Source organism: Astatotilapia calliptera, chromosome 1 (assembly GCF_900246225.1).
Source record: "Astatotilapia calliptera chromosome 1, fAstCal1.2, whole genome shotgun sequence".
Taxonomy (NCBI): domain Eukaryota; kingdom Metazoa; phylum Chordata; class Actinopteri; order Cichliformes; family Cichlidae; genus Astatotilapia; species Astatotilapia calliptera.
Genome location: NC_039302.1, coordinates 28,431,628 through 28,459,080, shown reverse-complemented (window position 1 = coordinate 28,459,080; position 27,453 = coordinate 28,431,628). Strand labels below are relative to the sequence as shown.

Below are 27,453 nucleotides of genomic sequence, written 5' to 3'. Positions count from 1 at the left end.
CAAACAGCAGTAACAGACGATGGCAGGTGAGTGCACTGGTGAGTTTGCATTAAAAAAAAGCTCAATTTTGTGGTTTAGCCATGAATAATTTTAAGTGTTTTATTTATTATTAAATTTGCTGAAATATCATAAGAAAATGAAATGATGATATAAAATTGAAAAAGTTAAGAAAATCCTTACTTTCTGATTACTCATATTTCTTTTTATTTGTACATAATGCAGTGTTTCATCACATTACAAGATAAACAACAGTTAAAAGCACAAGCAGCATGATTCCAACTAGAAACAAAACTATATCTACAAAGTGGTAAGAACACCAGGGTATGTTAGGACTCTGCTTTCAGGTAAAACTATATCCAGAAGACTGAGCTATCCAGTGGCTTTCTTGTATTCTTATCTTGTAGCCTTGTAAATCTCTCCATGTTATCCTTTAAGAGGGTTTAAAGTAGTTTTGCTCAAGCATCAAAGAAAGCAGTAGGTAACCAAACTCAGGAGATATTTTAAATTCCCAGAGGTGAGCAGTTTATTTACAGTGATCCCTATGATATGTGGAACTTTGGGGGATTTTTTTGGTTTAACTCATGAATGCATATGAAATGGAATTTAAATTGCACTAATATCAGTTTTTGTTCTGCCTTTATTCAGCTTAAGACAAAATGGTGCCTTACAGTATGGATTAATCCTTCTTGTCTTTACTCATTGAGTGATGAGAGAAAATGAGCCTTTCCGAAACTGACAAATACAACTTGTTATTGCAATACTGTTGAGCTGAGGTTAGAATAAATTGCAGAAGACGCAAAAAAGAAAGATGCAGCTGCATTTTATATCATAATTATGGCTAATGATCATTTACAAAAAAGCTGAACATGGCATTAGTTCAGGCAAACCAGGAAGTCAAGATCAGCCCACGACCCCACTAAAATACCTCACGTTATCACTCACGTTTCACTTTATATTTACACACTGCAGCGTATAAACATTTAATAAAGAAAAAAACTGCTAAAAGCACAAGCAGCATAGTTCCAGCCAGGAACAAAACTACATCTACAGAGTGGTAGGAATACCAGGGCATTCTGTAGGACTGTGCTTTCAGGTGAGCTGCTCCTTTGTGCCTCATGACAAACTCTATCCAGAAGAGGGCGTTATCCAGTGGCTTTACTGGCTTATCTCTGTGTAGCCTGGAAAGTCTCTGCATGTTCGCCCTGTACGAGGGATCACTCAGGACTTCCTCTATGGCCTTCAGGAAGTTGTTGTCTTTGTCCACTGTAGTTAATGTAAGTATCTTAGCGCCCCCCCTCTCTTTCAGACGTAGCAGGTTGTCATATTGATCAAAAAAAAAGGATATGCCCACAACTGGGACTCCATGATAAATAGCTTCTTGGACTCCATTTGTTCCTCCATGTGCCACAAACAGTTTTATTTTTGGATGTCCCAAAAGGTCATTCTGTGGCATCCAGTCCACCAGTAAAGTGTTATTACCCAGAGCGGCTGGTCTGTCACCTTTATACTTCCAGATGACTTTCTGTGGTAGTTTAGCAAAAGCTGCAGCGATCTCATTTGCCATGTCAGAAGGAAGTTCAGTCACAAATGTTCCCAGAGACATGAGGATGAAGCCATGGTCTCCAGAACTCTGCACAAAGTCCTCCAAGTGCTGAGGCAGAGGTTTAGCAGGTTTGCACTGGAACCCTCCAATATAAACAACATTAGGCATTGTGGGCCGTGGGTACTCAAACACAAAGTCCACTCTCATCAGCCAAATGTCTGCATCAGTCATTAACTCATTAAAATCATGACCAGGCCCAAGATATTTGTCAGCTGTTTTCTGGTATACTAGTTTAAACGCCAGGCTGTCCTGTGTTTGAGTTATGATGTGTAAAAGCATGTTTTTAACTCTCTGAAAAAAGGTCATCTCGACAGTATTGCCAGTTCCAGTCACAGGAATGTAAGATAATGGTGATGGAGCTATGGAAAAATGAGCCTCTGTACCTAATACCCAGCGAACATTATAAACCAAAGGAAGGTTCAAATATTTGGCCACAATGACTCCACCACCCCAGCAGGGGTCAGCAAGCAACAGGTCAAACTTGCTATCTTTTAGTTTTCTTATCAAGTCATTGTCATCTAGTATTGCAGATACAAAATTAGCTACAGCTTTATGAACATCAAGAATTAAGCTGATCATCCCTCCACTCATTTGAAGAAAACTCGTCAAGGGGAGGGCCCCTCGTTCAAATTGTATGGAGTCAGACACAAGTCTTGTGATGAACTTCTGATCCAAGAGATTCTCCACTAGAACTGTAATGGTATTATAGGATGAGTCATCTTTTATGTACCAGCTGTTGCTGGGACGTAAAACAGTGATGTTGTGTCCTCTGGAGTGTAAAGCTTTTAGTAGAATGTTCATGTTTACCCAGTGGCTGCCTTCAGAGGGAAAGACTAAAATGTTGCCTCCTTCACAGGCTGTGGGAATAAGGATGAGCAGCAGGAAAGCAGTACAGCAGCAGAACACCCTCATCTGAAAAAACACAAACAAACAAAAAAGTTACCGGCATGACTTCTGTCACGAAATTAATATATTGTAATATGTTTCTTTCATTTTTTTAGCAGTGGAAATGCACTGTTTTGATTTCAAATAGCGTCTTCGGGTTTTTTTCTTCTCTAATTCAGTTGCAATTTCATTCCATCGTTAAAGAGACAATATTACTTCCTCATTTTTCACCATTGTAAACTTCGAAAGTCAGTGTGCTTGACAAAAATGCATCGCATTAAAAATATTTATTGAGGATGACCAGTCGTTAAAACAGACTAACATTTACGGTGTTTCGTAATTATCATTATTTTAATTAATGCGGTCTGTTAGTTATTAAGTTTAAATGTGATTCCCAGACTATCCGCGTTCTGAGCACCATTTTCCGCAAAGTTAACTTGTACATTTCAGCAACATTCCTCAACCGACATAAAACCAGCCACATTCACCCAGGTTTTCTACTCACTGTGATCACTATCGTTTCTTTCACCTGGAAAGGTCACAGTGTTAAGAGGGCTGATTTGTATAGCGCAAAACCGACTTGTGTCAAGCCAGCCTCCAATTCGAGACTTGCAGCCAAGCCAGCCTCCAGTTTGTTTTCTTTTCCCTGTGTATTCAAAGCAAGGGCGTAGATTTGGCATGGACGGAAGGGACATGTCCCCACCAATATCCAGTGATGATTGAATTGTCCCCACCAATAATTTGATCTCTTCGAGTAAATAAAAAGAAAACCGGTAGAAAGAAAAAACGATCTGTCAACGTCTCATTCACCCAGCGGTGCAGAAAAAGTTAAATTACGCTCGCTACTGGAGTCCTACGTCACGTGACAAATATGGCCAATGTGATTGGCTGTGCCTTTCAGGGAGCTCTGTTTAATTTTAGCAGCAGCAAGCCTGCGCAGTGTTAACAACTTAGCGACTTTGTCTCTATATTTTGGGAGTTTTTAGACCCCCTTAGCGACTTTTTTCTAAAAAGCGACTAGCGACAAATCTGGCGACTTTTCCTGGTATTATTGGAGACTTATTTATGACGACTTTTTGACGTGAAAACGCGTATCGCTCTTACTCTCAATAAGCAGCGGTACTGCCGTGGGCACCTCACCCGTGCCAAGGCGCTCACAGGCGGAGGATAGTCCTTCCCCAGCTGCTATCAGGGCAGAAGACGTTAACACCTATGCGTCCAAACTGCAAATCCGCTGCTCCTGCACTGACTGTAAGGCAGTCAGTTCTCCTTTTACTGTTATGCTGTTTTGTGGATTACAAGGTTTAAAACTACTTATAACCACACACTCACACACACGGAAGTAAATAAAAGGGGGAAAAACAGCGGCCGACAGCGCTGTAAACAACTCTGCAGCTAAACAGGAAGCCCCAACGACCCGGGGACTAGAGCAGAGAGCCTCGGTGTTCTCCACAAAAACTCACAAAGCTTAAGAGTAGGCCACTAACTCAAATCGCAATTTGAGCAGAGCTTTTACGTGGAGTAGCAAGGTTAAGTTAATTTCCCGTATATACAGTCACATTAACACAGAGCGTTTCTACTTACTGCTGGACGTTTGGTTTCTCCACACAAGAAATGTAAAGAGCCTGTTTTCCAGAGCGCCAATGAACGAAATCTGTTCAATTAATGTTGCTATGCAGGATAGAGAAGAACTGAATCACAATCCAGGATGCACGTTGAAGCCTGGAAGGCAGGAAGTAATAACCCTATCTATCTGTGTTCAAAGGTGACGGGGATACTTGGAAAGCAAAGGTGTGTTTATGTATTCTGGATCAAAGTTAGTGCGTCATTTATGAATTAACTGAAATTGTACACTTTCATTTTCACTGAATAAGGAATTAAATTCCAGTGTTTTGTCAGCACAGTCTGTAGGCGTTAATCCTTGTTGTCTTCAGATGTAGTGTTGGTGTGTTTTATGAAAAATAATCTGCATAATCTGGAAAGATGTTTTTATACTTTACATGCTATTAAGCATTAGTTATGCAGATTCTTTTTGTTATACATTTAAAGGTTTATATTGAAGCTGCATTTCTTAATGGATAAGTCATTCTGTATTCATTTTGTAATTTTGTTTGAATGATTCTTAATTCTTAGCTTTATATTTGTTTCTGTGTAATGTCATGTAAATGTTATGCGACCTTAATGAGGTTTGATCGTTTCTAAATTTGCAACCATTCTAAATTTATTGGTTTATAATATATAAGACTTTCATATGTCGATATATAGCCTATGTAGTAGTGATGGGATTTTCGGCTCTTTTTAGAGAACCGGCTCTTTCGGCTCGGCTCACTAAAAAGACCCAGCTCTTTCGGCTCCGAACCAGCTCTTCAGGTTGTTTTGTTGCTTTAATTAATTTATTATTAACAATAATATAAAATTATGCACAAAAGGAATTACTAATGTAAAAAAAAAGTACAAAATTGACGTACAAATTGTACATCTTTGTGCAGAATCTGTGTACCTGCTCTCATTTACTGTTTTAGCTGTTTGGTGGTTCTTGAAATTTTGTGAGGTTTAACCTGAGATTCTGGCGTTTCGGGCATATTATATTATATGCCCAAAACATATTATATTATATTATATTAAAAAATCGATTCAGGATTTTAATGAATCGATATCACGTTATCCAAGCCAGAATCGATTTTAATCGATAAATCGATTATCAAAACCCACCCCTAGTGGGTTTCGCGAACACCACCGTCTGTGAGGAGCCCAGTACCTCCTACACACACACACACACACACACACACACATACAGGAGGCAGTGAGGAGTAGAAGGAGGTTGTTGCTACGCCTGTGTCGCGAAACCAGGGCTCATTGTGTGTGCGTCTGGAGCAGCTACGGGGGAAACACATGGGACAACCGACCAGTTTGGGGCCATGGTTTATTCAACGTGTATTTTCAGTGTGGTTTAACTTGCTAATCTGATCTGAAATACTTTCCTTGAATGTGCCTTAATTTCACCTCTTTTTTCTTTCTTCTTTTCTTAGCTTACTGAAAATGTTGGCGACCAAAGGCCGGATCCAGGGATGTGTGCTGCTTGTGCTACTGGCGTTATGTGGGCAAACTGCTCGCTGTCAACATCGATACAAAGGTAAAGTGCAATCCCAGGGTTGTGTGCTGCTTGTGGTACTCGCTTTATGTGGACAAACTTCTTTCTGTCAACATCAATACAAAGATAACAAAAGAATAGCCTAGTGTAACGTAGTGTTTTATGGTTTTTTTTTTTTCTAGAATGATTCAAATGTTACTATCATTTCCCCAACCCCGCAGGCTCTGCGACCCGTGAAGAACTGAGACTCCTTCTGGTCGGTAAAACAGGATCGGGAAAGAGTGCATCCGGAAACACCATCCTGGGGGATGCGAACGCTTTCAAAGAAGACGTTTTGCCTGAGTCTGTCACCGACGGCTGTCTCAGAAAAGAGGCAGAGGGCGAAGGCGGTAGAAATATCGCTGTGATCGACACTCTGGGGCTGTCTTTTGGATGAAATGGTGGATTTCAATGGAGGAAACCACTACACCAACGAGATGTATAAGGCGGCCCAGAAGAAGCTCGAAGGAGAAAGGCTGAAGAGGAGAAAGGAGGAAGAACAAAGAAAAAGGGAAGAAGAGGAGAGGATCGAATTGAAGGAGCGGTGTGAATTCTTCCGCCTCGCTTCCCTGGGATTATTTGGCACAGGAGCGTACTTTACATCTTATGTTCTCATGGGGCTTGGTGGAGCCCTTGGATATTCTCAGTTAAAGACGCCGAGCTTGACGGTTGGGCGTCTTCTTTACTCGTCGATACCGTGAAAACTGCGTAGGTGTATCACCTACTCAACCTAGTGATCAACGAGTACCGCACCGAAGCATGCAACGGGTGCAAGACCAATCACCCCAGCCAGAGACAACACGAGTGTCTGTGAGTCTTGGTGTCAGGGTCCCTGTGCCTACCCGGCCGGCTCAGTATGGCTACATATGTTTTTCATTTTGTTCCTGCTCTCTCCCTTCCTCTCTTTCCCTCCTCCCTCTGCCAGGGCGGAGCTCACCTGTGGGCTTCTGCCCTTGGTCCACACACCCGGTCGCCATCACGCACCTGTGGCTCATTACGAGAGTGTTCCAGCTCCTTTATAAGACGGCAGCTCTGTGTTTCTCGTCGCTGGACCGTTGCCGACCCGCCTTCCCTGGACCAACCCCTGTGTTTCCTGAGTGATTGAGTGTGCGAGGAGTGGAGTACGTCATCGTGTTTTCTGTGGAGTGTGGAGAGGAGCGTGAGGAGTGGACGGAGTGCGTGTGGACTTTCAGCGTCTTTTCCCTTTGTGTGTGGACCCCCGGAGCCCGGCTTCCCCCTCACCTCTGTAAATAGATCACCTGGTGTGCTGTAATAAAGATTCTTGTGTTTCCCAACTCAGAGCCTGTGCGTGTGTCCGTTCCATCCCGCTGTGACACTTGGAGGATGACTTTTACGCTGAACATTATTACAGCATCAGGAAAAGACTCCTCACGCCGCGTTTCATTCCTTCCATTCAACGTCTCCTGATCATGTATTCACAACCACCGAAGGCGCTGTACAGCACCGAGCACCTGAAACACGGACAGTTTGTTGATATTGTAATCAAAAATACAGCCCCAGGGGGGGAGGGGGGCATTTTAAAAACGCACCCTCCCTATTGCGCATGTCCCTAAAAGGTATGGCCTTCCAGATTGCCTCAGTTGTATCATATGTGTAATTTCAAATAAAATAAAATAAAACTCAGAAGCGTCTGTGTGTTGTATTCTTCTTTTTCTTGTTCTTCATCTTGTTCTTCATCTTCTTATTATTATTAGCATTATTGTGATTATGCTTCATTTTTATGTACTGGGGTATCAATGACCCCCACACTGCCGCAGCAGCTTCTGTGCGTGGCCCCCAAGTGCTACGTTTTCTTTCCCGATCCCCTGACGAACCCATTAGAATCGCTCTGGGGCACTCTTCGACCCCAAATGATCGTTCTGTTTTTTTTTTTTCATTGTCATTCATCTGTCTCTACTGAGGGTGGGGTACTTTGGGACCCCCGGGGTCTGGGGCTGCCCCGAAGGGGAGCACAAGGGTTTAAGTCAAAACTCGATCCCATATCCCAGTTTTCATTACAAATGTAGTACTCTACTGTCAAACATTTAAAACTGCAAAATGGCCAGAGGAAGTTGAGATGGATAGCCTTGGACAAGAGTTTTAAACCAGGACAATATGACAAGGCTTTCAAAGAGTGGACCAACAGGGGCCGAACTGCTCTCTGTTTAATTACCAAAAAGGACAAAGTTAGGAGCTTTCAAGAGCTTAGGGACATGTTTGAATTGGAAAACCAGGATTTTTTTTCGATATCTACAACTTCGAGATTATTACAATAAAGAGATAGCTGAAGCTGAGATGATTAACCCTCTAATTGAAACAATGTGCGACGCCTACCAGCAGAAAACTACTAAACTAGCATCCAAATTATACTCTAATTTGATGACGAATCAAAGATTCACCTCTTTATATGTAAAGACAAAATGGGAACAGGAACTAAAACTATCAATTACAGATGAAACATGGTACCAGTTATGTGGTTCACTTCAAACGTCTACAAATTCCCTACAGTGGCGGGAATTTAATTGGAAATGTCTTATTAGGTTTTTTATCACTCCTCACATTAGGAGTAAGCAGTAGTGATGGGATTTCCTGCTCTGTTTAGAGATCCGGCTCTTTCGGCTCGGCTCACTAAAAAGAGCTGGCTCTTTCGGCTCCGAACCGGCTCTTCAGGTTGTTTTGTTGCTTTAATTAATTTATCATTAACAATAATATAAAATTATGCAGAAAAGGAATTACTAATGTAAAAAAAGTGGTTTTATTTATGTATGTTTATATATGGCCCCTAGAGACAAAGCACATACTGTCATGAACTGGCTGTGTGGAGGCAGATGAGGACCCAAACGCAAAACTCACGGAGACAGGAACTGAACTCAAAATCACTGCTTTATTGCAGGCCTTAAAAACGAAACAGAACTAAACTGGGAATACTAACAGAAGACCGAGGGAACACAGAAAGACACACAGGTTCGGGGAGGAGACATTGACGACGCGACACTGAACTGAGGGAGACATGCACATAAATACACAGAGGGTTAACAAGGGAAGTGGGAGCACACGGGGAACACAGCTGACACAGATAATCGTAACGGGACAGGGCAGGAGTGAACACAACATGACGCATACTGACGAGAGACTGTCAAAGTAAAACAGGAAGTACACAGAGGTGCAGACAGGAGGAGAGAGAGAGCACGGGCATAGTGGGCTGGGGAAACATGGAATGAAACATGAGGGGAGACGAGGGCTCACAGATACATAGAGGGGCACACAGGGGATAAAAGTCACAAGGGGAAATCAAATAAGGAACAAAATACAAAAAGACATGAATACTAAGACTGCTGGGCCAACATGGCCCAGGATCATGACACATACAAACTCTAAAGCATATACAAACTCCAAAAAGCACGTACAAACTCCAAAACACATTTCTAGCGTTAACTGAACTTCCAAAACAGAGCTACCCAGATCACTTAAATTACACAATTGAAAGCATGTGTGTATTGTTTGTGTATTTATAGACAAGCACTCCTATTTATTCAAATAATTTAAAAAAACAAGTTCATTTACCTGTTACTACCACACACCAAATCCGGTTGTTGATACTTCCTGGCTTGTGTAGCCACTAGGTAACAAAAGCTCAACACTGCGCCCTAGCATCCTGGAGCACTTCTGTTGTCTTTTGTACGTGATTCTGAGTTTGTACGTGCTTCTGAGTTTTTACGTGTTTTGGAGTTTGTACGTGCTTCTGAGTTTTTACGTGTTTTGGAGTTCGTACATGCTTCGGGGTTTGTAAGTGCGTCTGAGTTTTTACGCGTTTTGGAGTTTGTACATGCTTAGGAGTTTGTACGTGTTTTGGAGTTTGTACATGCTTTGTCTCTAAGGGCCACTATAAATATACTTTATTTATTCACTCCACATAAAATGTAATAAATAAATCATATAATACAAAAAACAACTATTTACATTTTAAACTTTTAACTATTTACATTTTAAACTTTTAACTATTTAAACAAATTTAACGTGAAACAACACAAAACACTGCAAACCACAACACAATTAAATATAAATTAAAATATTAAAACAAAAAGAAGATGCACATTCTCTGTCATATGGGCCTGCATGATATCTGAATCCTTTATAATCTGCAACTGAAAATAGTGGATGATTACTATACCTTTCTAATGTGACGTCGTTGTTCCTCGCTCTTTTTCTCTCCGGCTCTGTTCCTGTGCTACTGCGAGTGTAACTAACGCCCCTCCCCCCTCTGCCCAGCGAAAAGTACAGGCCGCACGTGCGGAGTTTAGTGGAAAAAAGGGCGAGAGAGAGGGTGAGGCTCACGTCGTTCACTTCAAAGACCCGGCTCTAAGAGCCATTTCGTTCGCGAACGACCCATCACTAGTGTTTTGAGATACTTCCCATTGCATTGAACAAGCAGAAACTAGCATTGATTTGAGTAACATGAAATATTTTTTACACAGTATTTAGTAGGGGTGCAACGATACTCATATCGATATTGAACCGTTCGATACAGTGCTTTCGGTTCGGTACGCATATGTATCGAACAATACAAAATTTTAAATTTATTTTATCAACTTTTCTTCTGACGATGCTGTCTGTGTTGAGAGCTCAGTGGATCTGCGTTCGACTACTCCGCCTAGGCTGCACTGTTGAGCGCAGATCCACTGAGCGCAGCGCAAGCTAGCAAGACAGAAGCTAAACTCGTTGCAACATGGCAAATTGACCCTCCCCCACCCTCATTCAGATCTGGCCTTTGGAACTATTTTAGTCTTCATGTGAAGTATGACCCTGAAGGTAAGCGCGTCATGGACAAAAGTAAAACAGTATGTCGGATGTGCCACGCAATGCTCAATTACATGGGTGGGAACTAGTGCGTTAGTGCAGTTAGCTCGTTAACGTGTTGACACCGTCCAGCCCCACGCATGGGGCGATCCGCCGGTAGCTCGTTAACGGAGATTTGCCGTGTTGCGGCATTAACCTCATTTCAGATTAACGCTGACAGCACTAGTGGGAACACAACGAATATGACTGCACATTCACGCTGACATCATCCTAGTGCAAAGACAAGTGGAAGCAGACAAAAACAACAAGCACGCATGCTACAAACTTTACCCGAGTCATTTAGACAGCCGTTAGCACATGATTCTCCTTATGGGGACCTGATATGTTTAATATGCTGCTGAGAATATAGCCCAGAAGAAGCGTGTAGTATAGCTTTTATTTTGGAAAGAGCCATTTCTCTGTAATAAACTCTCTTTTCCAAAGATGAGTGATTCCTCGATCAGATAGATTTATTTTTGTATTATTTTGATGTTTCAGCAACATTAAATTTAAAAACTGTACTTTTGAGTTAAAATATCTATTTATAATTTTAATAAATGACATTAAAAAAGCATGAACATTTTTTTGTATCAAAAAAATATCGAACCGTGACACCAAAGTATTGAACCGAACCGTGAATTTTGTGCATCGTTGCACCCCTAGTATTTAGGTGTAAGTATCTTTTCTACTGACACTGATAATGAATGAGCTCCAGGTTTTTCTCATATACTAAACACCAACTTTTTACTACATCATTTATGACTGAGCACATTCCCAGGTTACCAATAAATCATCAGTGATGAATGTAGAATCCAGAAGATTCTCCTGCTTGTTTTTCACCCAAGCAGGATGCTGGTGACAGTGCAGAAGAAGCTCTGAGAGATGATGAATTTGCTGATCACACAGTCATTGATTGAGGCTGTTTGAAGCCTTGTCTTTATTGATCCACGCAGCCTGAGAGTGACACCACATATTTGTGGTCAGTCTTGTGGTAGCTTTGGAGCCACATTCACTATCCATAAATTGAGTTTATTACCATGGAGGTGAAGAATCAGTAGCTTCTTGTTTTTACTGGTATTCTGATACAGCAAAGCGATGCAGCAATTGTAAAACAGTTGAACCCTTAATGTGGTGGAATTGGTTTAATGCCATGACCACAATCTATGCCACCTACTCTATAAGTGCTTTGATTATAAAGAAATTTAGTTTATATAGTGAACAAACTAGGATTAGATGAATTAAAATGGTTGTTAAACACTCAGTGTATTTTAGCACCCTGTAGTTGTTTATGTTTTAACAAGTCAGCTGAAGAAAAACTTCATGCCTAAAGATATTCTTGCCTAAAACCATTTTTCCTAAAATTTGGCATCAACAGCAATTCCACAATTCACCGTGAACAGTCCAAGTTCAAGTCATGTTTAAAAGTTCACATCTTATGTTTACTTTTGTTACATATGTAGTAAAGATGGCAGGATACATTAGAAAGCAGTGACTTTTATTGAATAGGATTATCCTTCAAATGAGAATGTCCGCATTATTTACAATCGTTGCTGCATATGACCCACAGTGCAGTGATGTGATGAGAAAGGTGTATAGACATATCAGGTACTCACACTAGTGAAGGAATGGTACAAAGTAAATAGGAACTGAGCCAAATCGCTGCAGTGCTTCCTCTGATTACATTTTAAATTGCAGACATACATTTCATCTATTTTGGCTCTCAGAGGAGGCGGACGCATCTTTCCCCCTCTCCCTTCCTTGGCTTCCCTGCTGCTTCTGTGTGTTTGTCTAGTCTCGTCTAACTCTAACCCTCAAAGAGTTTCTCAGTCTTGTCCTCTAAAGCCTAAAGAAATATGGATTTCATCCAATTGTCCTGTAGAGACGTTTGCTGCCGGATACTCGATGGTCGGTTGCATCGTGTGTCTGACGACACTCGATGGAGGACATTGAACGACATCTACCTATGTATTAGGAACCACGATAACAGAGTTCGGGCTGATTGGAGCTGGCTTGAACCTGGCTTGTCGAAGAACAAGAAGCTGCTACAGCTGTTCAAAATCCCATAAGGCTGGCCGACTTGATAGACGATTGGCAGGGCTGTGAGTACTCAGACTGTGTTTTGAACACAGTATGGATAAGATCTTGGAGAAGCTCATGGCTCTGCAATATGGATAACATCTTGGAGAAGAACAATGGGAACTGAGATAATTGGTGACCAGTGATGGACATTATACCAACTGCAAAAATTGGATGCAGTTGTTCGCACTAAACCCAAACATTCACCATCTTCACTCATGCGGCTATCCCGCTGGCGCCACCTGAATCAAACCTGTATAAAACATTTCAAATTACTTGTGATTATTATGCTATTCCAAAGTATTTAAAAAGAAGTATAAGAGACAAAAGTGTAGCCTTTAGCTTTAATAAAAATTGACTTCAGTTTACCTTTAGGTCCTCATCAGCTTTTGAGTTTCTAGCATTACCATCAACATCAACATTGGCTTTCTGCATCCATAACTGCAGGTTGTGAAAATGTTTTTCGACATTCTCACCACTACAAGGACTCCCAAAAGCAACTGCAGCACTTTGAACCATGTCACTGAGGTCTTTTAAGGAAGTTGCAGTAGTGAAGACTCCAACAGTGTGCATTGCAAGATGGTAGTTCTTTGGTGCACTGCAGTTTAAGAAGAAATTATCTTTAAGTGTTTCCAAAACAGTAATAAACAGTTTTCCCAAATTGAAAAATGAAATGCCATGTGAAAAATGAAATGCCATGTCACATGTCACAATAAAAAACAAACAAACAAACAAGTGAATACTGTATTAAAACGACTACACTTACTACTTTTTACAGATCTCCTTGGCATTCTTCATAACATAACTAAGGCATTTGTGAAGAATTGGAACCTCGAAGTCTTCCTTGTTTCCTTTCCCCGAAGTGATGTTATAATTATGATTTATTGTGTCCGACAGATTTTTTTTTGCTAAAGCTAAACAGACAGCTTGCATTAGGACCATAGATCCATCACACGTAAGCATTACAGCTGAATGCATGGCTTTGCGCCCAAAGGCCCTTGCAACATCAGTCAGAAATGCTTCCAGAAAATATGTGACCGAGGCAGTGGTATGGTCACATGTTAAATATGTAGCCACTGGTAGGGGAGAGCATGTTTTCCATGGATTCCTTACTACAAGTTCGTAAATACAGAAAGGAGGCAAACACTTTCTTTTTTTCATGATACTTCCTGTAGCATCCAAATAAACTAAGTCCTCCCGACAGCGGCTCTGGAAAATTTCAATGCTCTTGGAAGACCATAAAAAAACACCTTTTGGATGTAACATCACTTTCTGCAATACATCCTCTGGGTTGTTCTTCTTGTTTGCCACCATTAACTGGAGACTCATAATCTCATTATGATGAAGACGACTTTTCTTTCGGATTTCCAATGCTATGTTTCTCAACACTTGAGGAGTTGGAACTTCATCTCTACACCCCGATTGCACAACATCATCATCCATTTTGCTCATTTTTTCCAGATACATGGCTCTGGGTAATTGTTTTTCCAATTCATGGCAATTTTATCTCTCTTATGAGCTCTTACTGGTCTTCTTTTCAGTTCATAGTGGTTGTGCACACACTCGAGATCTTGAAAATTTACTTTCGCCTTTAGATCGTCTTCTTTATCTACAGTGACATTGACAGTCACTGGACAATCCTCGAAACTGCAGTAACCCAGACACCTGAAGAAAGGGTCCTTTCTTACTGAGTCCAAAGCCTGGACTCTGTGCCCTTTGAAAGCAAAGGAACAATATGGAAACACTGTCCGTAGTCTGTCTGAAATCAGATTTGTCCACTGTAGTCCCTTGTATCTTCTTTGGGATCTCTTATTTTTTAGATTAGCCCATTCTTTTCTTTTCAAGAAAAAAAAAAAGTTGGTTCAAGTGGAACCCTGATTCTTATGAATCCATCATCAGATGAGTTGCTGTTAGGCTACAAAAGAGAAAAAATTCATTTAGTGAGAAAAAGTTTTGTTCCATGTTACATAACTACTGTAATATCTGTAAATATACTTGAAATACTCGTGTATTTTAAGTATATTAACAGCCAGTGTTTTTAATTTTGGAATATATAGCAAAAATTCATGTCGAGAAGTGTCATTAAATAGAAATTGCATTCTATGTTACAACATTTGATAAAATTCTTTATTTAATTGCATATTGTGTTTTTACAAATATTTTTATGTAATATAACGTGGTCATTTAAACAATGATACTAGCACCAATCATAACTTATTTGAAAGCATTTTTAATGACTGACCTGCTCAGGAGACAGCTGTCCGTCCTCCTGCAAGGAGATGTCCGGTGTCAGGAAAGCGGCAGCTGATAGTTTTTCTGGTTGCTATTACATGAGTTGAGGGGTGTAACTTCAGTGTAATTACATGTAAATGTTAAAGAGAAATTATGATAGTACAGACAGACTGACCTGCTCAGGAGACGGAGATGTCCGGTGTCAGAGAAGTGGCAGCTGATAGTTCTTCCTGTTGAAAATGACATTACCCGTAACAATATTCAGTTTAGGGATAATTTCAACAGTAATAGATTGACTAAAATGTGGTATATCAACATATTTAATAGCAAACACATAGAATTTTATTTATGGAACCTGCTCTGGTGGCTTTTGTCCGTTATCTGAATCCCCTTTGACTGGTATAGACAAGTTCTGTAGAGAACAGCATACATTTTTAATAAATTTCATTTTAACGACATAATTTAATACAATATATTTAAAAAAAAAATTTAAGTGAAAAGAACTAACCTGACGAAATGCAAATTTAAATTTGCAGTTATTATCAAAGGAACACACATAATTGGTTGATAAGAAAGATTAAGACTTAGACAAGAGACGTTCAAAAGAGAGGAAAATACAGAGGGGATGAGGGACGGTGAGACAAGACAGTAAATTCCATTGGATTACCTACTGGGAAAAAAAACAGAAAAGAAAACAAGAAAAAATATAACACAGTAGGGAGACCACAGCCACAACCTAGATAAGTATAAGTAACAGTAAATAATAAATATTGGTGTCAGCATGGCCCCTGCCGAGAAACCTTATCCACTACATGTATTTAAAATTGAGATGTGGGCACCGGCAACTTAGGAGAGGTTGAATACACAGACCATCCCTTGGACGCCATTCAGCATGCCCAGCACAAGTGATGTTGATGTATAGGTTGTGGAATAAAATTGAGGTACAGGTGGTCAGAAGGGGACACAGGAGGAATGCCTCACCCCCACCTCAGTGAAACAACTGTACCCCAAAGCCCTGCATCTGTGGCGATGTGATGGAGTGGGGATGAGGAGGAGAGGGAAGTGAAGGCAAAGTACTCCCTCGTGGGGTCAGGTCCCCCGCAGACCCCAGTAGGCACCACAGGAAGCCACAAAGGCCCATCTGGATAGGGGCCTACATTAGCACCACCACCAAGCCCCACAGAGCCCGGGGTAGCGGGCGCACATCCTAACCTACCACAGAGGAAAATACATCCACCCAAACATTCAATAATCTCTCTGACTACATAAGACAAAAGACACCACGGTTGAGTTTATTCTCCACCTCTGTACTAATTTTAAAGTTAACTATTGTCTTTTTTTGTGTGTTTTAAATGTGGTAAATGCTTGACAAACAAAGTAAAAAGAAAAAAAACAAAAAAGAAAATTATAAATTAAAGGGCCTTGGAGATGTCATTCAAACTAATACCATTGCACATCAAAACATATATGTGGATAACAGAAAGAAAAAAAAACAGTTCAGAATAATTCTAAAGTGAAATTATCTTGTGGAAATAGGAATTTTCCATTTTAGACCATTTTGAAATCGTTAAACGAGTAGGTCGTATATGGGCAATTTAAAAAGGCCTTTATTTTGGAAAGCAAAATCAGAATGACTTGAAATTGACATGGTAACAACGCAAGGTTGGATTCTGTTGATCTAAAGTGAAATTATCCTGTGGAAACAGCAATTTTCATTTTTGTGGGGTTGTATACTGTCAATACAGAGTGAAATTATCCTGTGGAAACAAGAATTTTTCTTTTTAGAGCATTTTGAAATCATTACAAAAGTGAGTCAGATATTGGCAATTTGATAAGGCTTTTATTTTGGAAGGCAAAATCAGAATGATATTATATAGATATGGTATCACTGCGGGGTTGGACAATTTTGATCGAAAGTGTAATTGCCCTGTGAAAACAGGAATCTTCCATTTTAGAGCATTTCGAAATCGTAAGAGTAAGTCAAATGTGGTCAATTTGAAAGTGCTATTACTTTGAAAGGCAAAATCAGCCTGACTCAAAATTTATATGGTATAACCGTGGAGTTGTATACTGTTGATCTAAAGTGGAATTATCCTGTGGAAACAGAAATCTTTCTTTTTAGAGCATTTTCAAATCGTTAAAAGAGTAGGTCGTATATGGGCAATTTAAAAAGGCCTTTATTTTGGAAGGCAAAATCAGACTGACTTGATTTTGATATGGTATCACTGTGGGGTTGTATACTGTTGATCTAAAGTTGAATTATCTTGTGGAAACAGGAATTTTCCTTTTCAGAGCATTCTGAAATCACTGAAAGGTAGGTCTTAAATGGGCAATTTCAACGAGCCATTAATTTGAAACACAAAACCAGACTGACTTGATATTGACATGGTATCATTGTGGGGTTGCATACTCTTGATCTAGAGTGAAATTATGATATGGAAACAAGAATTTATCTTTTTAGAGAAATCAGAATTCATTGAAAGATTATTTCCCGTATGGACAATTTGAAAGGGCTATTATTTTGAAAGGCAAAATCAGAATGACTTGAGATCAACATGGTATCACTGTGGGATGGAATACTGTCAATATAGACAGTAATTATTCTGTGGAAACAGCAATTTTCCATTTTAGAGCTTTCTGAATTCATGGAAAATGCACACTGATATATGGTCAATTTGAAAGGGCCATTATTTTGAAAGGCAAAACAAGAATGATTAATATTGACATGATATCATTATGGGGTTGTATACTGTCAATATAGACTGCAACTAGTCTGTGGAAACGTGAGTTTTCCATTCTGAATTAATTAAAACAGTAGTTCAAAAATAAACATTCAGAGGGCTTTTACTTTGAAATCCAAAAGGAGATGGCTTTAATTGAGCTTTTATTTTGAAATCAGGTTTTCACATCTTTTGCCATCAGAATACACAGGGAATGTAAAACAAAGTGGAGGCTAGCTTGACTGCAATGCTGGAATTGGAGGCTGGCTTGACACCAGTAAAACCGAGGTGTATGTAGTCTGTACGGGAGGACCTAAACCTCAACGCAAGACGTAGTAAAAAACAATATTTCTGAGGTACTCGAACGCAACGGGTAATTTGTTCGTGATACTGATGTTTCTTATTGACTGAGTTCGAGGTGCATGCTAAGCATTTACGTCTGCTTATGTGAAAACTTTCTCTACGAGTCTTTATCTCTTTAGCCTTTATTTAATACATTCCCAAACTTATTCAAGTTAACAACAGTACAGGACAGCATCAAAACAGGTTTTCTGTCCTGTTGCGATGCCATGATGTTGCTGCTTCAGCAGCGTGGTTTGTCATCAGTAGACTAATTAGTTGTACCTGTCTATTTCCTGCAGCAGCTTATATTTGGTTTGAACATAGCTATAGACTGATATGGATCAGTTTATAACTTATATTCATTGTAATATTTAAATCTTGAGAGAGGAGGATAGAGGGGGAGAGAAAGGGAGAAAGCAGGATGAAGACAGCAAAGAGAGAGAAGAAAAAGAAACAAGAGTGGACATGTAGTCAAATTCATCAAAAAATTATAAAACTGTAGCTTCTGTTTTACCTACTTTCATTGATGGTAATTTCACATAACTTGTGCTATACTGTTATCAGTTATAAAACCCCAGCTCTTATAATAATTATTATAAGATTATATTTTTGATATTTTCCAGCAACTGCAATTTAAGTTGACTGAGGAGGATGGAGACAGAGAAAGAGGACTGAGGGTTGTACAAGAACAGGAATAACAAGTGAGCAAATAGTGAAGTTGGCTAAAAAAAAAACCTGTATTTTTCACAAAATAATTTTCAATAATTTTTCAAATAGGGTTTTTTTTCCTCTAACTTGGCTGCAATTTCATTATATCATTAAATAGATAAAATTACTTCTTCATTTTTCCCCGTTGTAAATTTTCCGATTTCGAAAGGGGATGTGTGTGTGTGTGTGTGTGTGTGTGTGTGTGTGTGTGAGACAGAGTTCAGTGAGACTGTGGAGGGGAGAGGGGGCAGAATCGGGAGGGAGTTAAGCTTCCTGACAGCCTGATGGATGAAGTTTATGGATCAGTTTATGCCTTTTATTTACTGCAATATTTAACTTTTGGGTGATGCCACAAAGATTGAAAGAGGAGGAGAGAAAGGGAGAAAGCAGGATCAAGAATGCAAAAAGAGAGAACAAACAGAAGCAAAGAGTGGACATGTAGTCAATCCCAAAAGGTTGATTCTGTTCATCTGGACGTAGCGTTTTCAGTGGGAGAAACGTTTCGTCACTCATCCAAGTGACATCTTCAGTCTCAGCTGACTGCAGGTTTCCTCATTTTTATAAACAGTACATTGCACAATGACTGAAACTAGCAGCACTGAATGAAGAATGGGCTGGGAGGTCAGTTCCTTTATCATTAATATGTGACATGTAGTCAAATTCACCAAAAAATTATAAAGCTGTAGCTTCTGTTTTACCCACATTCACTGATGATGATTTTGCATAATTTAGCAGTGTGCTGAACAGTTTTAAAACCCCAGACCTGCTCGTATAATAATTATTATATGATTATATTTTTGATATTTTCCAGTGTGGGATTATAATATTATTTTATGCCATGTTAGACCCCTAATTAAAGACTGTGAATTATTATGTAGTTCTAGTTTGCATTATGCTCCTGAATTAGAAGAAGGTGATAACTATTGCTTTTGTTAAACTGATTTGCATTACATTAGACTGCTGATTTATTGTGAATGAATGATATTGTTTTATGATGCATTATACTGCTGAGTTGTAAGAAATACTGTTCGCAGAAAGTCATCGCCTTATTTGTCTGATTAGAAGAGAACAGAACATGCTGGAGTTTTCTGCCCCATCTCAGCAGGAGCAGATAAACAGAGAGCCAAGGTCGTAGCTTAGGCGCCGTGTGAGAGAAAGAATGTGAATGTTTAGGCTTTTATGATTAGGTGGGGGCCACTAGAGGCTATAAGAGTTTGATCAATGCTCGACCATTTTGAGATCTGATGATGTCTGCGTACGGTGTCCATCTCCCACGCGTGTGATTATTAAAATCCTCGTTTGACTCAACCCGGCCGGACCAGTGTTGTTATTGTGGTTTTTCCTCTTGTATCCATCCCCAATATTTGAATCCGTAACACCAGCAATTATAATTCAAGTCGACTGAGGAAGATGGAGACAGAGAGAGAGGCCCGAGAGGTTGTACACGAACCAAAAGAACAAGTGAACAAATAATGAAGCTAGCTGAAAAAAAGCCCTGCATTTTTAACAAAGTAATTTTTCATGTATTTCATCTGTGCTTTGCATGCTTTTCCACTAGCAAACTTAAAAAATATTGATAATAATTGTAGCATTTTACAGGATTCATACCACTCTACAGGGAGTGCAGAATTATTAGGCAAATGAGTATTTTGTCCACATCATCCTCTTCATGCATGTTGTCTTACTCCAAGCTGTATAGGCTCGAAAGCCTACTACCAATTAAGCATATTAGGTGATGTGCATCTCTGTAATGAGAAGGGGTGTGGTCTAATGACATCAACACCCTATATCAGGTGTGCATAATTATTAGGCAACGTCCTTTCCTTTGGCAAAATGGGTCAAAAGAAGGACTTGACAGGCTCAGAAAAGTCAAAAATAGTGAGATATCTTGCAGAGGGATGCAGCAGTCTCAAAAAGCTTCTGAAGCGTGATCATCGAACAATCAAGTGTTTCATTCAAAATAGTCAACAGGGTCGCAAGAAGCGTGTGGAAAAACCAAGGCGCAAAATAACTGCCCATGAACTGAGAAAAGTCAAGCATGCAGCTGCCAAGATGCCACTTGCCACCAGTTTGGCCATATTTCAGAGCTGCAACATCACTGGAGTGCCCAAAAGCACAAGGTGTGCAATACTCAGAGACATGGCCAAGGTAAGAAAGGCTGAAAGACGACCACCACTGAACAAGACACACAAGCTGAAACGTCAAGACTGGGCCAAGAAATATCTCAAGACTGATTGATGAAAGATTTTTGAGTTTTGTGATTATGCTTAGTTGTAGCTTCATTTAAAGGAAGAAGAGCTTGTGAATTGGAACCACTATAGAGAGGGGGAGTGGAGACGTATGTGCAGAGGAATGCTGTGACATACGACACTATTTCCTGTGAAGACAAACTAGCGCTCGCTCTCTCTCTCGCTCCCCTTATATGGGAATCTATACATACAAAGTTATCTCCTGTTTCAGTTGACAAGCGAACAGTCTCTCCTTTTATGGAAATGTTTTTGCCACTCCTACTTCCCTGGAAACTTGTTTAAGTCTCTCTCAAATCTGTCCTGCACACGTTGCTGCAGGATGCATCGGGGGATGAGGGGGGGATCGTCCATGTGTGCACATGTATGAGATATCTTGAGTCTGAGTTCCTTTGCCTTCTACAATTTTCTCTTCACACTGATTTTTCTTTATTACTGAGCAAATATGAATGATGATGATGACATATACAGACAACGATGTAAGCTCTATGTGCAGGCAAATACTATTGCACGCAAATTCAGCTTTTGTTCACTTCCAGTTAAAGTGGCTTTGTTTAAAGCGTATTGCACACCGCTATATACTGCCCCCTTGTGGTCATCCTACAAACAATGTAGCATGCAGAAGCTGCATGTTGCATATAATGATGCGATGAGAATCCTTTGCAGGATACCTAGAAGTGGTAGTGCCAGCCAGATGTTTGTAGCTGTGGGTGTTTGGACTTTTAAAGCACTTTTAAGAAAGTTAATGTTCAGTTTTAGAGAACGACTGGATGGTTCGAGTAACAGTATAATTGTAGCACTTACAGATCCGACACTGAGTGGTTCCCGTTATTCATCCAGTCTCAGAAAGCACTGGTTAAAGTGTTTGTGTATTTATTGATTTATTTTAAGTAATTGTGTTTTATGTATATTATGGTTTTATATTTTTACAAATGTTTTAGATACTTATTTATATACATATATATGTTTAATGGTTTATACCTTGTGTTGGGGGGGGGGGGGGGGTGTTGTGTGTGTGTTTTTTGTCTTGTTTTTTATGGACATGAAGTCTGCCAATAAAGATTGAATTGAATTGAATTTTCTAAGGTTTTATGGACTGATGAAATGAGAGTGAGTCTTGATGGGCCAGATGGATGGGCCTGTGGCTGGATTGGTAAAGGGCAGAGAGCTCCAGTCCGACTCAGACGCCAGCAAGGTGGAGGTGGAGTACTGGTTTGGGCTGGTATCATCAAAGATGAGCTTGTGGGGCCTTTTCGGGTTGAGGATGGAGTCAAGCTCAACTCCCAGTCCTACTGCCAGTTCCTGGAAGACACCTTCTTCAAGCAGTGGTACAGGAAGAAGTCTGCATCCTTCAAGAAAAACATGATTTTCATGCAGGACAATGCTCCATCACACGCGTCCAAGTACTCCACAGCGTGGCTGGCAAGAAAGGGTATAAAAGAAGAAAAACTAATGACATGGCCTCCTTGTTCACCTGATCTGAACCCCATTGAGAACCTGTGGTCCATCATCAAATGTGAGATTTACAAGGAGGGAAAACAGTACACCTCTCTGAACAGTGTCTGGGAGGCTGTGGTTGCTGCTGCACGCAATGTTGATGGTGAACAGATCAAAACACTGACAGAATCCATGGATGGCAGGCTTTTGAGTGTCCTTGCAAAGAAAGGTGGCTATATTGGTCGCTGATTTGTTTTTGTTTTGTTTTTGAATGTCAGAAATGTATATTTGTGAATGTGGAGATGTTATATTGGTTTCACTGGTAAAAATAAATAATTGAAATGGGTATATATTTGTTTTTTGTTGAGTTGCCTAATAATTATGCACAGTAATAGTCACCTGCACACACAGATATCCCCCTAAAATAGCTAAAACTAAAAACAAACTAAAAACTACTTCCAAAAACATTCAGCTTTGATATTAATGAGTTTTTTGGGTTCATTGAGAACATGGTTGTTGTTCAATAATAACATTATTCCTCAAAAACACAACTTGCCTAATAATTCTGCACTCCCTGTAAACATGGCTTGAACACGATGGCTGCCACTATATTGATGTGACAGAATCTTTTCTCCACTCTCGACATTGGTGTACATGATGCTCTGTGATGCCTCTGCATAATAAAGAGAGGGTGTTTTATGAATTCAAAAATTTTAATATGAAACAACTCTATTACCAGTTTGCTCTGTGTATATGTCTATGGAATGGCAGGGTGATTTTCCAGTGTTTGTGCTGAATAATGCTACTTGAAGTGCTTGATGAGTTGGTGAACTGTGTGATCAAGAGACTGAAATAGTGTTGTGCATGTTTTTATTCTTGTCTGCTTTGCCACAAATTTTGATTTAACTTCTTTCACAACTGAGCCTTTGCCTTGGGTTTGATGACTAAAGGCTCCACACTAAAACTGATGGAATAGATTGGAATCTCTGATTATTCACTCAGAATTATTCTTAGAAACTACAATAGGCCATCCAACTAATTAGGTTGCTTTGGAAGGTAACATTGTAATGTGTATCCAATTTTAAATGTGAATTTTCAATTTTCAATCAGCATATTCCCTTAATATCAATTACAAGGCATGTATGACATTATGATTGTGAGCTGAGCCCCCTAAAAGCTTGAACCTAGAATCACACCTGTCACTGGGTAAAATGAAAATAGCTGATATCAAGTCCATTATAGTAGCTGATGACCCAGGAAATATCTCATTGTGAAATCTCATGCAGAGTACACACTTTACACTATTGAAACTGCTTTACTCTGCCTAGAGTTGCTGGCATATGTGGAATTCACTTTACACTCCACCTCCTTCTCAGCTCCACCTTTTGTGTTATATATTATATGGAAAAAATACCAGGCTGCTTACATATTATATTTACATGAGCTTCTCAGCCATGAAACCCATTCCAGCTTACAGTTTTGTGCTCATACTAATGTCAGAGGAGGTTTGGAAGCCTGCAGTTACTTAGTCAGCAGAGTGTTGTTGACTTTTATGCACCATCTGCATCAGCAGTCAGTGATCCCACTCCCATGCAGGCACATGCAAAGCTGAGGGCACTGGCTTCCATTTAGTAAGTATTTATTACCAAAAAAGTAAATCTTGTGGTTGGAAAATCATTTCAAGTGTTTTATTTGTGCTCATTATTATGAAATCACAATATGCATTCAGAAATATTTTACGAAAATATAATTCTGAATAAAATCTCAATAAAATACAATAGAAATACAATGGGGTTTTTGTCAAAGTGCTGCATTACTGAAATCCTCCATCACTCACGTTTCACTTTACGTTTACACATCCCAGTGTATATACACCTAATAAAGTAGAAAGTGGTTAAAAGCACAAGCAGCATAGCTCCAGTCAGGAACAAAACTACATCTACAGAGTGGTAGGAATACCAGGGCATTCTGTAGGACTGTGCTTTCAGGTGAGCTGCTCCTTTGTGCCTCATGACAAACTCTATCCAGAAGAGGGCGTTATCCAGTGGCTTTACTGGCTTATCTCTGTGTAGCCTGGAAAGTCTCTGCATGTTCGTCCTGTACGAGGGATCATTCAGGACTTCCTCTATGGCCTTCAGGAAGTTGTTGTCTTTGTCCACTGTAGCTAATGTAAGTATCTTAGCTCCTCCTCTGTCTTTCAGACGTAGCAGGTTGTCATACTGATCAAAAAACACAGGTATACCCACAACTGGGACTCCATGATAAATAGCTTCTTGGACTCCATTTGTTCCTCCATGTGCCACAAATAGTTTTAATTTTGGATGTCCTAAAAGGTCATTCTGTGGCATCCAGTCCACCAGTAAAGTGTTATTGCCCAGAGCGGCTGGTCTGTCACCTTTATACTTCCAGATCACTTTCTGTGGTAGTTTAGCAAAAGCTGCAGCGATCTCATTTGCCATGTCAGCAGGAAGTTCAGTCACAAAAGTCCCCAGAGACATGAGGATGAAGCCATAGTCTCCAGAACTCTGCACAAAGTCCCCCAAGTGCTGAGGCAGAGGTTTAGCAGGTTTGCACTGGAACCCTCCGATATAAACGACATTAGGCATTGTGGGCCGTGGGTACTCAAACACAAAGTCCACTCTCATCAGCCAAATGTCTGCATCAGTCATTAACTCATTAAAATCATAACCAGGCCCAAGATATTTGTCAGTTATTTTCTGGTATACTAGTTTAGCCATCAGGTTGTTTTGTGTTTGTGTTATGATGTGTAAAACCACGTTTGTAACTCGCTGAGAAAAGGTCATCTTGTCAGTATACCCAGTTCCAGTCACAGGAATGTAAGATAATGGTGATGGAGCTATGGAAAAATGAGCATCTGCAGTTATTACCCAGCGAACATTATAAACCAAAGGAAGGTTGAGATATTTGGCCACAATGACTCCACCACCCCAGCAGGGGTCAGCGAGTATCACGTCAAACTTGCTTTCATTTAAGTTTCTCATCAACAGTTTGTCATCTACTATTGCTGTTACAAGTTCACCTATAGTTCTGTGAATGTCAACAAATTTGCTGAACATCTCTACACCCATGTGGATAAAACCTGACAAGGAAAGAGCACCTTGTTCAGATTCTATGAGCTTAGCCACCATTTTTGACATAATCTCCTGAGTCACAGGGTTTTCCACCGGAACTGTTAAAATATTATAACTAGAGGAAATATCCTTGATGTACCAGCTTTTACTGGAACACAGAATTGTTATGCTGTGTCCTCTAGAGTGCAAAGCCTTTAGTAGAATATCCATATTTACCCAGTGGCTGCCTTCTGAAGGAAACACTAAGATGTTACCTCCTTCACAGGCTCTGGGAATAGAAATGAGCAGCAGCAAAGCAGTGCAGCAATAGATCACCCTCATCTGAAATGAAGAAAAAAAAATGAATTTACTGACATGAAAAAGATGTTCACAGTGGAAACGGACTATGAAAATTTCAAACTACATTTTTTTACTTTGTCCATGAAAGTTTGAGAGTGATGCAATCACAAGCCATCCATATATGCTCTTGCACTTTCATGATTTATTAAGCAACTTTCTGTTTCATCACTGACATTTTTGAATTTGTAATAATATTTATAATAACATATTTGAAGTTGGTACACGTTTTGTCATTGGTGCAGATAATTTATTAGCTTGAGGTAGGTTGCACGTTTTAAAAATTAGGCGTGTAACTGCATAATTGGGAGGTTTTTTATTTTATTTTTTATTTAATTAATAAAAAGATACTGACAGCGAGCTGCTGAAAGCGGATGACGTAAGAGTCTACCGAATGTTGATTGTTTGACAAAATAGAGAAGCAGAGCCACTGAATGTAGAGAACGGAGCTACGACAGAGTTCACCGGGAACGGAAGAAGCACGAAACAAACAATAAAGATTAAAAACTGCAGTATTGAAAGTGCAGACGGTGGCTGCAATCGACACTTTTCATTGTTTTCAACGTTCTGCTTCGGCTCTTTGTATGCTATAACTCTGCTCTTCTCCGTGTCTGACCGATGGATCAACAATAGCATAAGCATGCGTAGCCCACACACCAGTTGTACCACATATTTTTGACACTGCTTCCAAGGACAATAAACCCTCTCTGCAGCTAAACAGGAAGCCCCAACTACCCGGGGACTGGAGCAGAGACCCTCGGTGGTTTTCAACACCGTTTTTTGGGCGGGGGTTCCACAAAAACCCACAAAGCTTAAGAGTAGGCCACTAACTCCAGTCGCAATTTGAGCAGAGCTTTTACGTGGAGTAGCAAGGTTAAGTTAATTTCCCGTATATACAGTCACATTAACACAGAGCGTTTCTACTTACTGCTGGACGTTTGGTTTCTCCACACAAGAAATGTAAAGAGCCTGTTTTCCAGAGCGCCAATGAACGAAATCTGTTCAATTAATGTTGCTATGCAGGATAGAGAAGAACTGAATCACAATCCAGGATGCACGTTGAAGCCTGGAAGGCAGGAAGTAATAACCCTATCTATCTGTGTTCAAAGGTGACGGGGATACTTGGAAAGCAAAGGTGTTTTTATGTACTCTGGATCAAAGTTAGTGCGTCATTTATGAATTAACTGAAATTGTACACTTTCATTTTCACTGAATAAGGAATTAAATTCCAGTGTTTTGTCAGCACAGTCTGTAGGCGTTAACCATTATAAAGATTCTTTTTGTTATACATTTAAAGGTTTATATTGAAGCTGCATTTCTTAATGGATAAGTCATTCTGTATTCATTTTGTAATTTTGTTTGAATGATTCTTAATTCTTAGCTTTATATTTGTTTCTGTGTAATGTCATGTAAATGTTATGCGACCCTAATGAGGTTTGATCGTTTCTAAATTTGCAACCATTCTAAATTTATTGGTTTATAATATATAAGAGTTTTATATGTCGATATATAGCCTATGTAGATGCATGTCGGTGCATCTATGGTGGTTTATTGCACATACTAAATCTTTGGCTGTGAAATAACTGCAAGAGATGAATGTCTTCTGCTCATCTGCAAATCCTGAAATGTTTTTTCCAGGATTTGATTTTTTTTTGTAAAGATTTGCATGTAACAGATAATTCTGATATTTTTCAGAAAGGTCTCCCATTACCGTTTCACAGATGCTATGAAAAGTATAATAGGTTATATTTAACAGGTTTTAATACTAAATAACAAGACTGCTTTTACACACATAAGCCCTGCATACTCA

At 39.7% G+C, this 27,453-nt stretch overlaps 1 protein-coding gene, 1 long non-coding RNA gene and 2 pseudogenes across 4 annotated transcripts; 1 reads left to right on the top strand and 3 right to left on the bottom strand.

Annotated features, from left to right (window-relative positions):
- Positions 1–180: 180 nt before the first annotated feature.
- Positions 181–9,881, bottom strand: LOC113025371 (UDP-glucuronosyltransferase 2C1 pseudogene; annotated as a pseudogene).
- LOC113025389 (GTPase IMAP family member 2-like) lies at positions 4,186–7,262 on the top strand. 3 transcript variants are annotated; one of them, XR_003272788.1, is made up of 4 exons: positions 4,186–4,279; positions 5,518–5,621; positions 5,801–6,428; positions 6,544–7,262. XR_003272788.1 is itself a non-coding variant. In XM_026173079.1 (3 exons), the coding sequence occupies exons 1-3, from the start codon at positions 4,197–4,199 to the stop codon at positions 6,013–6,015; spliced, it is 366 nt and encodes a 121-aa protein (XP_026028864.1). In that variant the 5' UTR covers positions 4,186–4,196; the 3' UTR covers positions 6,016–7,262. The 3 variants fall into 3 exon arrangements, 2 of the variants coding, with proteins under 2 accessions (XP_026028864.1, XP_026028851.1); XM_026173079.1 differs by having other exon boundaries at positions 5,518–5,585; positions 5,801–7,262; XM_026173066.1 differs by having other exon boundaries at positions 5,801–7,262.
- Positions 9,882–11,928: 2,047 nt separating the features above from the next.
- LOC113025368 (uncharacterized) lies at positions 11,929–16,126 on the bottom strand. Its single transcript, XR_003272787.1, has 4 exons — positions 15,118–16,126; positions 14,938–14,992; positions 14,773–14,853; positions 11,929–14,445 (listed from the first exon to the last, which is right to left on the bottom strand). It is a non-coding gene; the product is annotated as an uncharacterized LOC113025368 (long non-coding RNA).
- Positions 16,127–22,776: 6,650 nt separating this feature from the next.
- Positions 22,777–26,886, bottom strand: LOC113025328 (UDP-glucuronosyltransferase 2A1 pseudogene; annotated as a pseudogene).
- Positions 26,887–27,453: the final 567 nt, after the last annotated feature.

Excerpts from the sequence above, each read along its gene's own strand:
- LOC113025389 (XM_026173066.1), top strand. The coding sequence starts at position 4,197 with ATGCACGTTGAAGCCTGGAAGGCAGGAAGTAATAACCCTATCTATCTG. Across the intron at positions 4,280-5,517 it reads GGGATACTTGGAAAGCAAAG|CTTACTGAAAATGTTGGCGA; the intron begins GTGTGTTTATGT and ends TTCTTTTCTTAG. Across the intron at positions 5,622-5,800 it reads CTGTCAACATCGATACAAAG|GCTCTGCGACCCGTGAAGAA; the intron begins GTAAAGTGCAAT and ends CCAACCCCGCAG.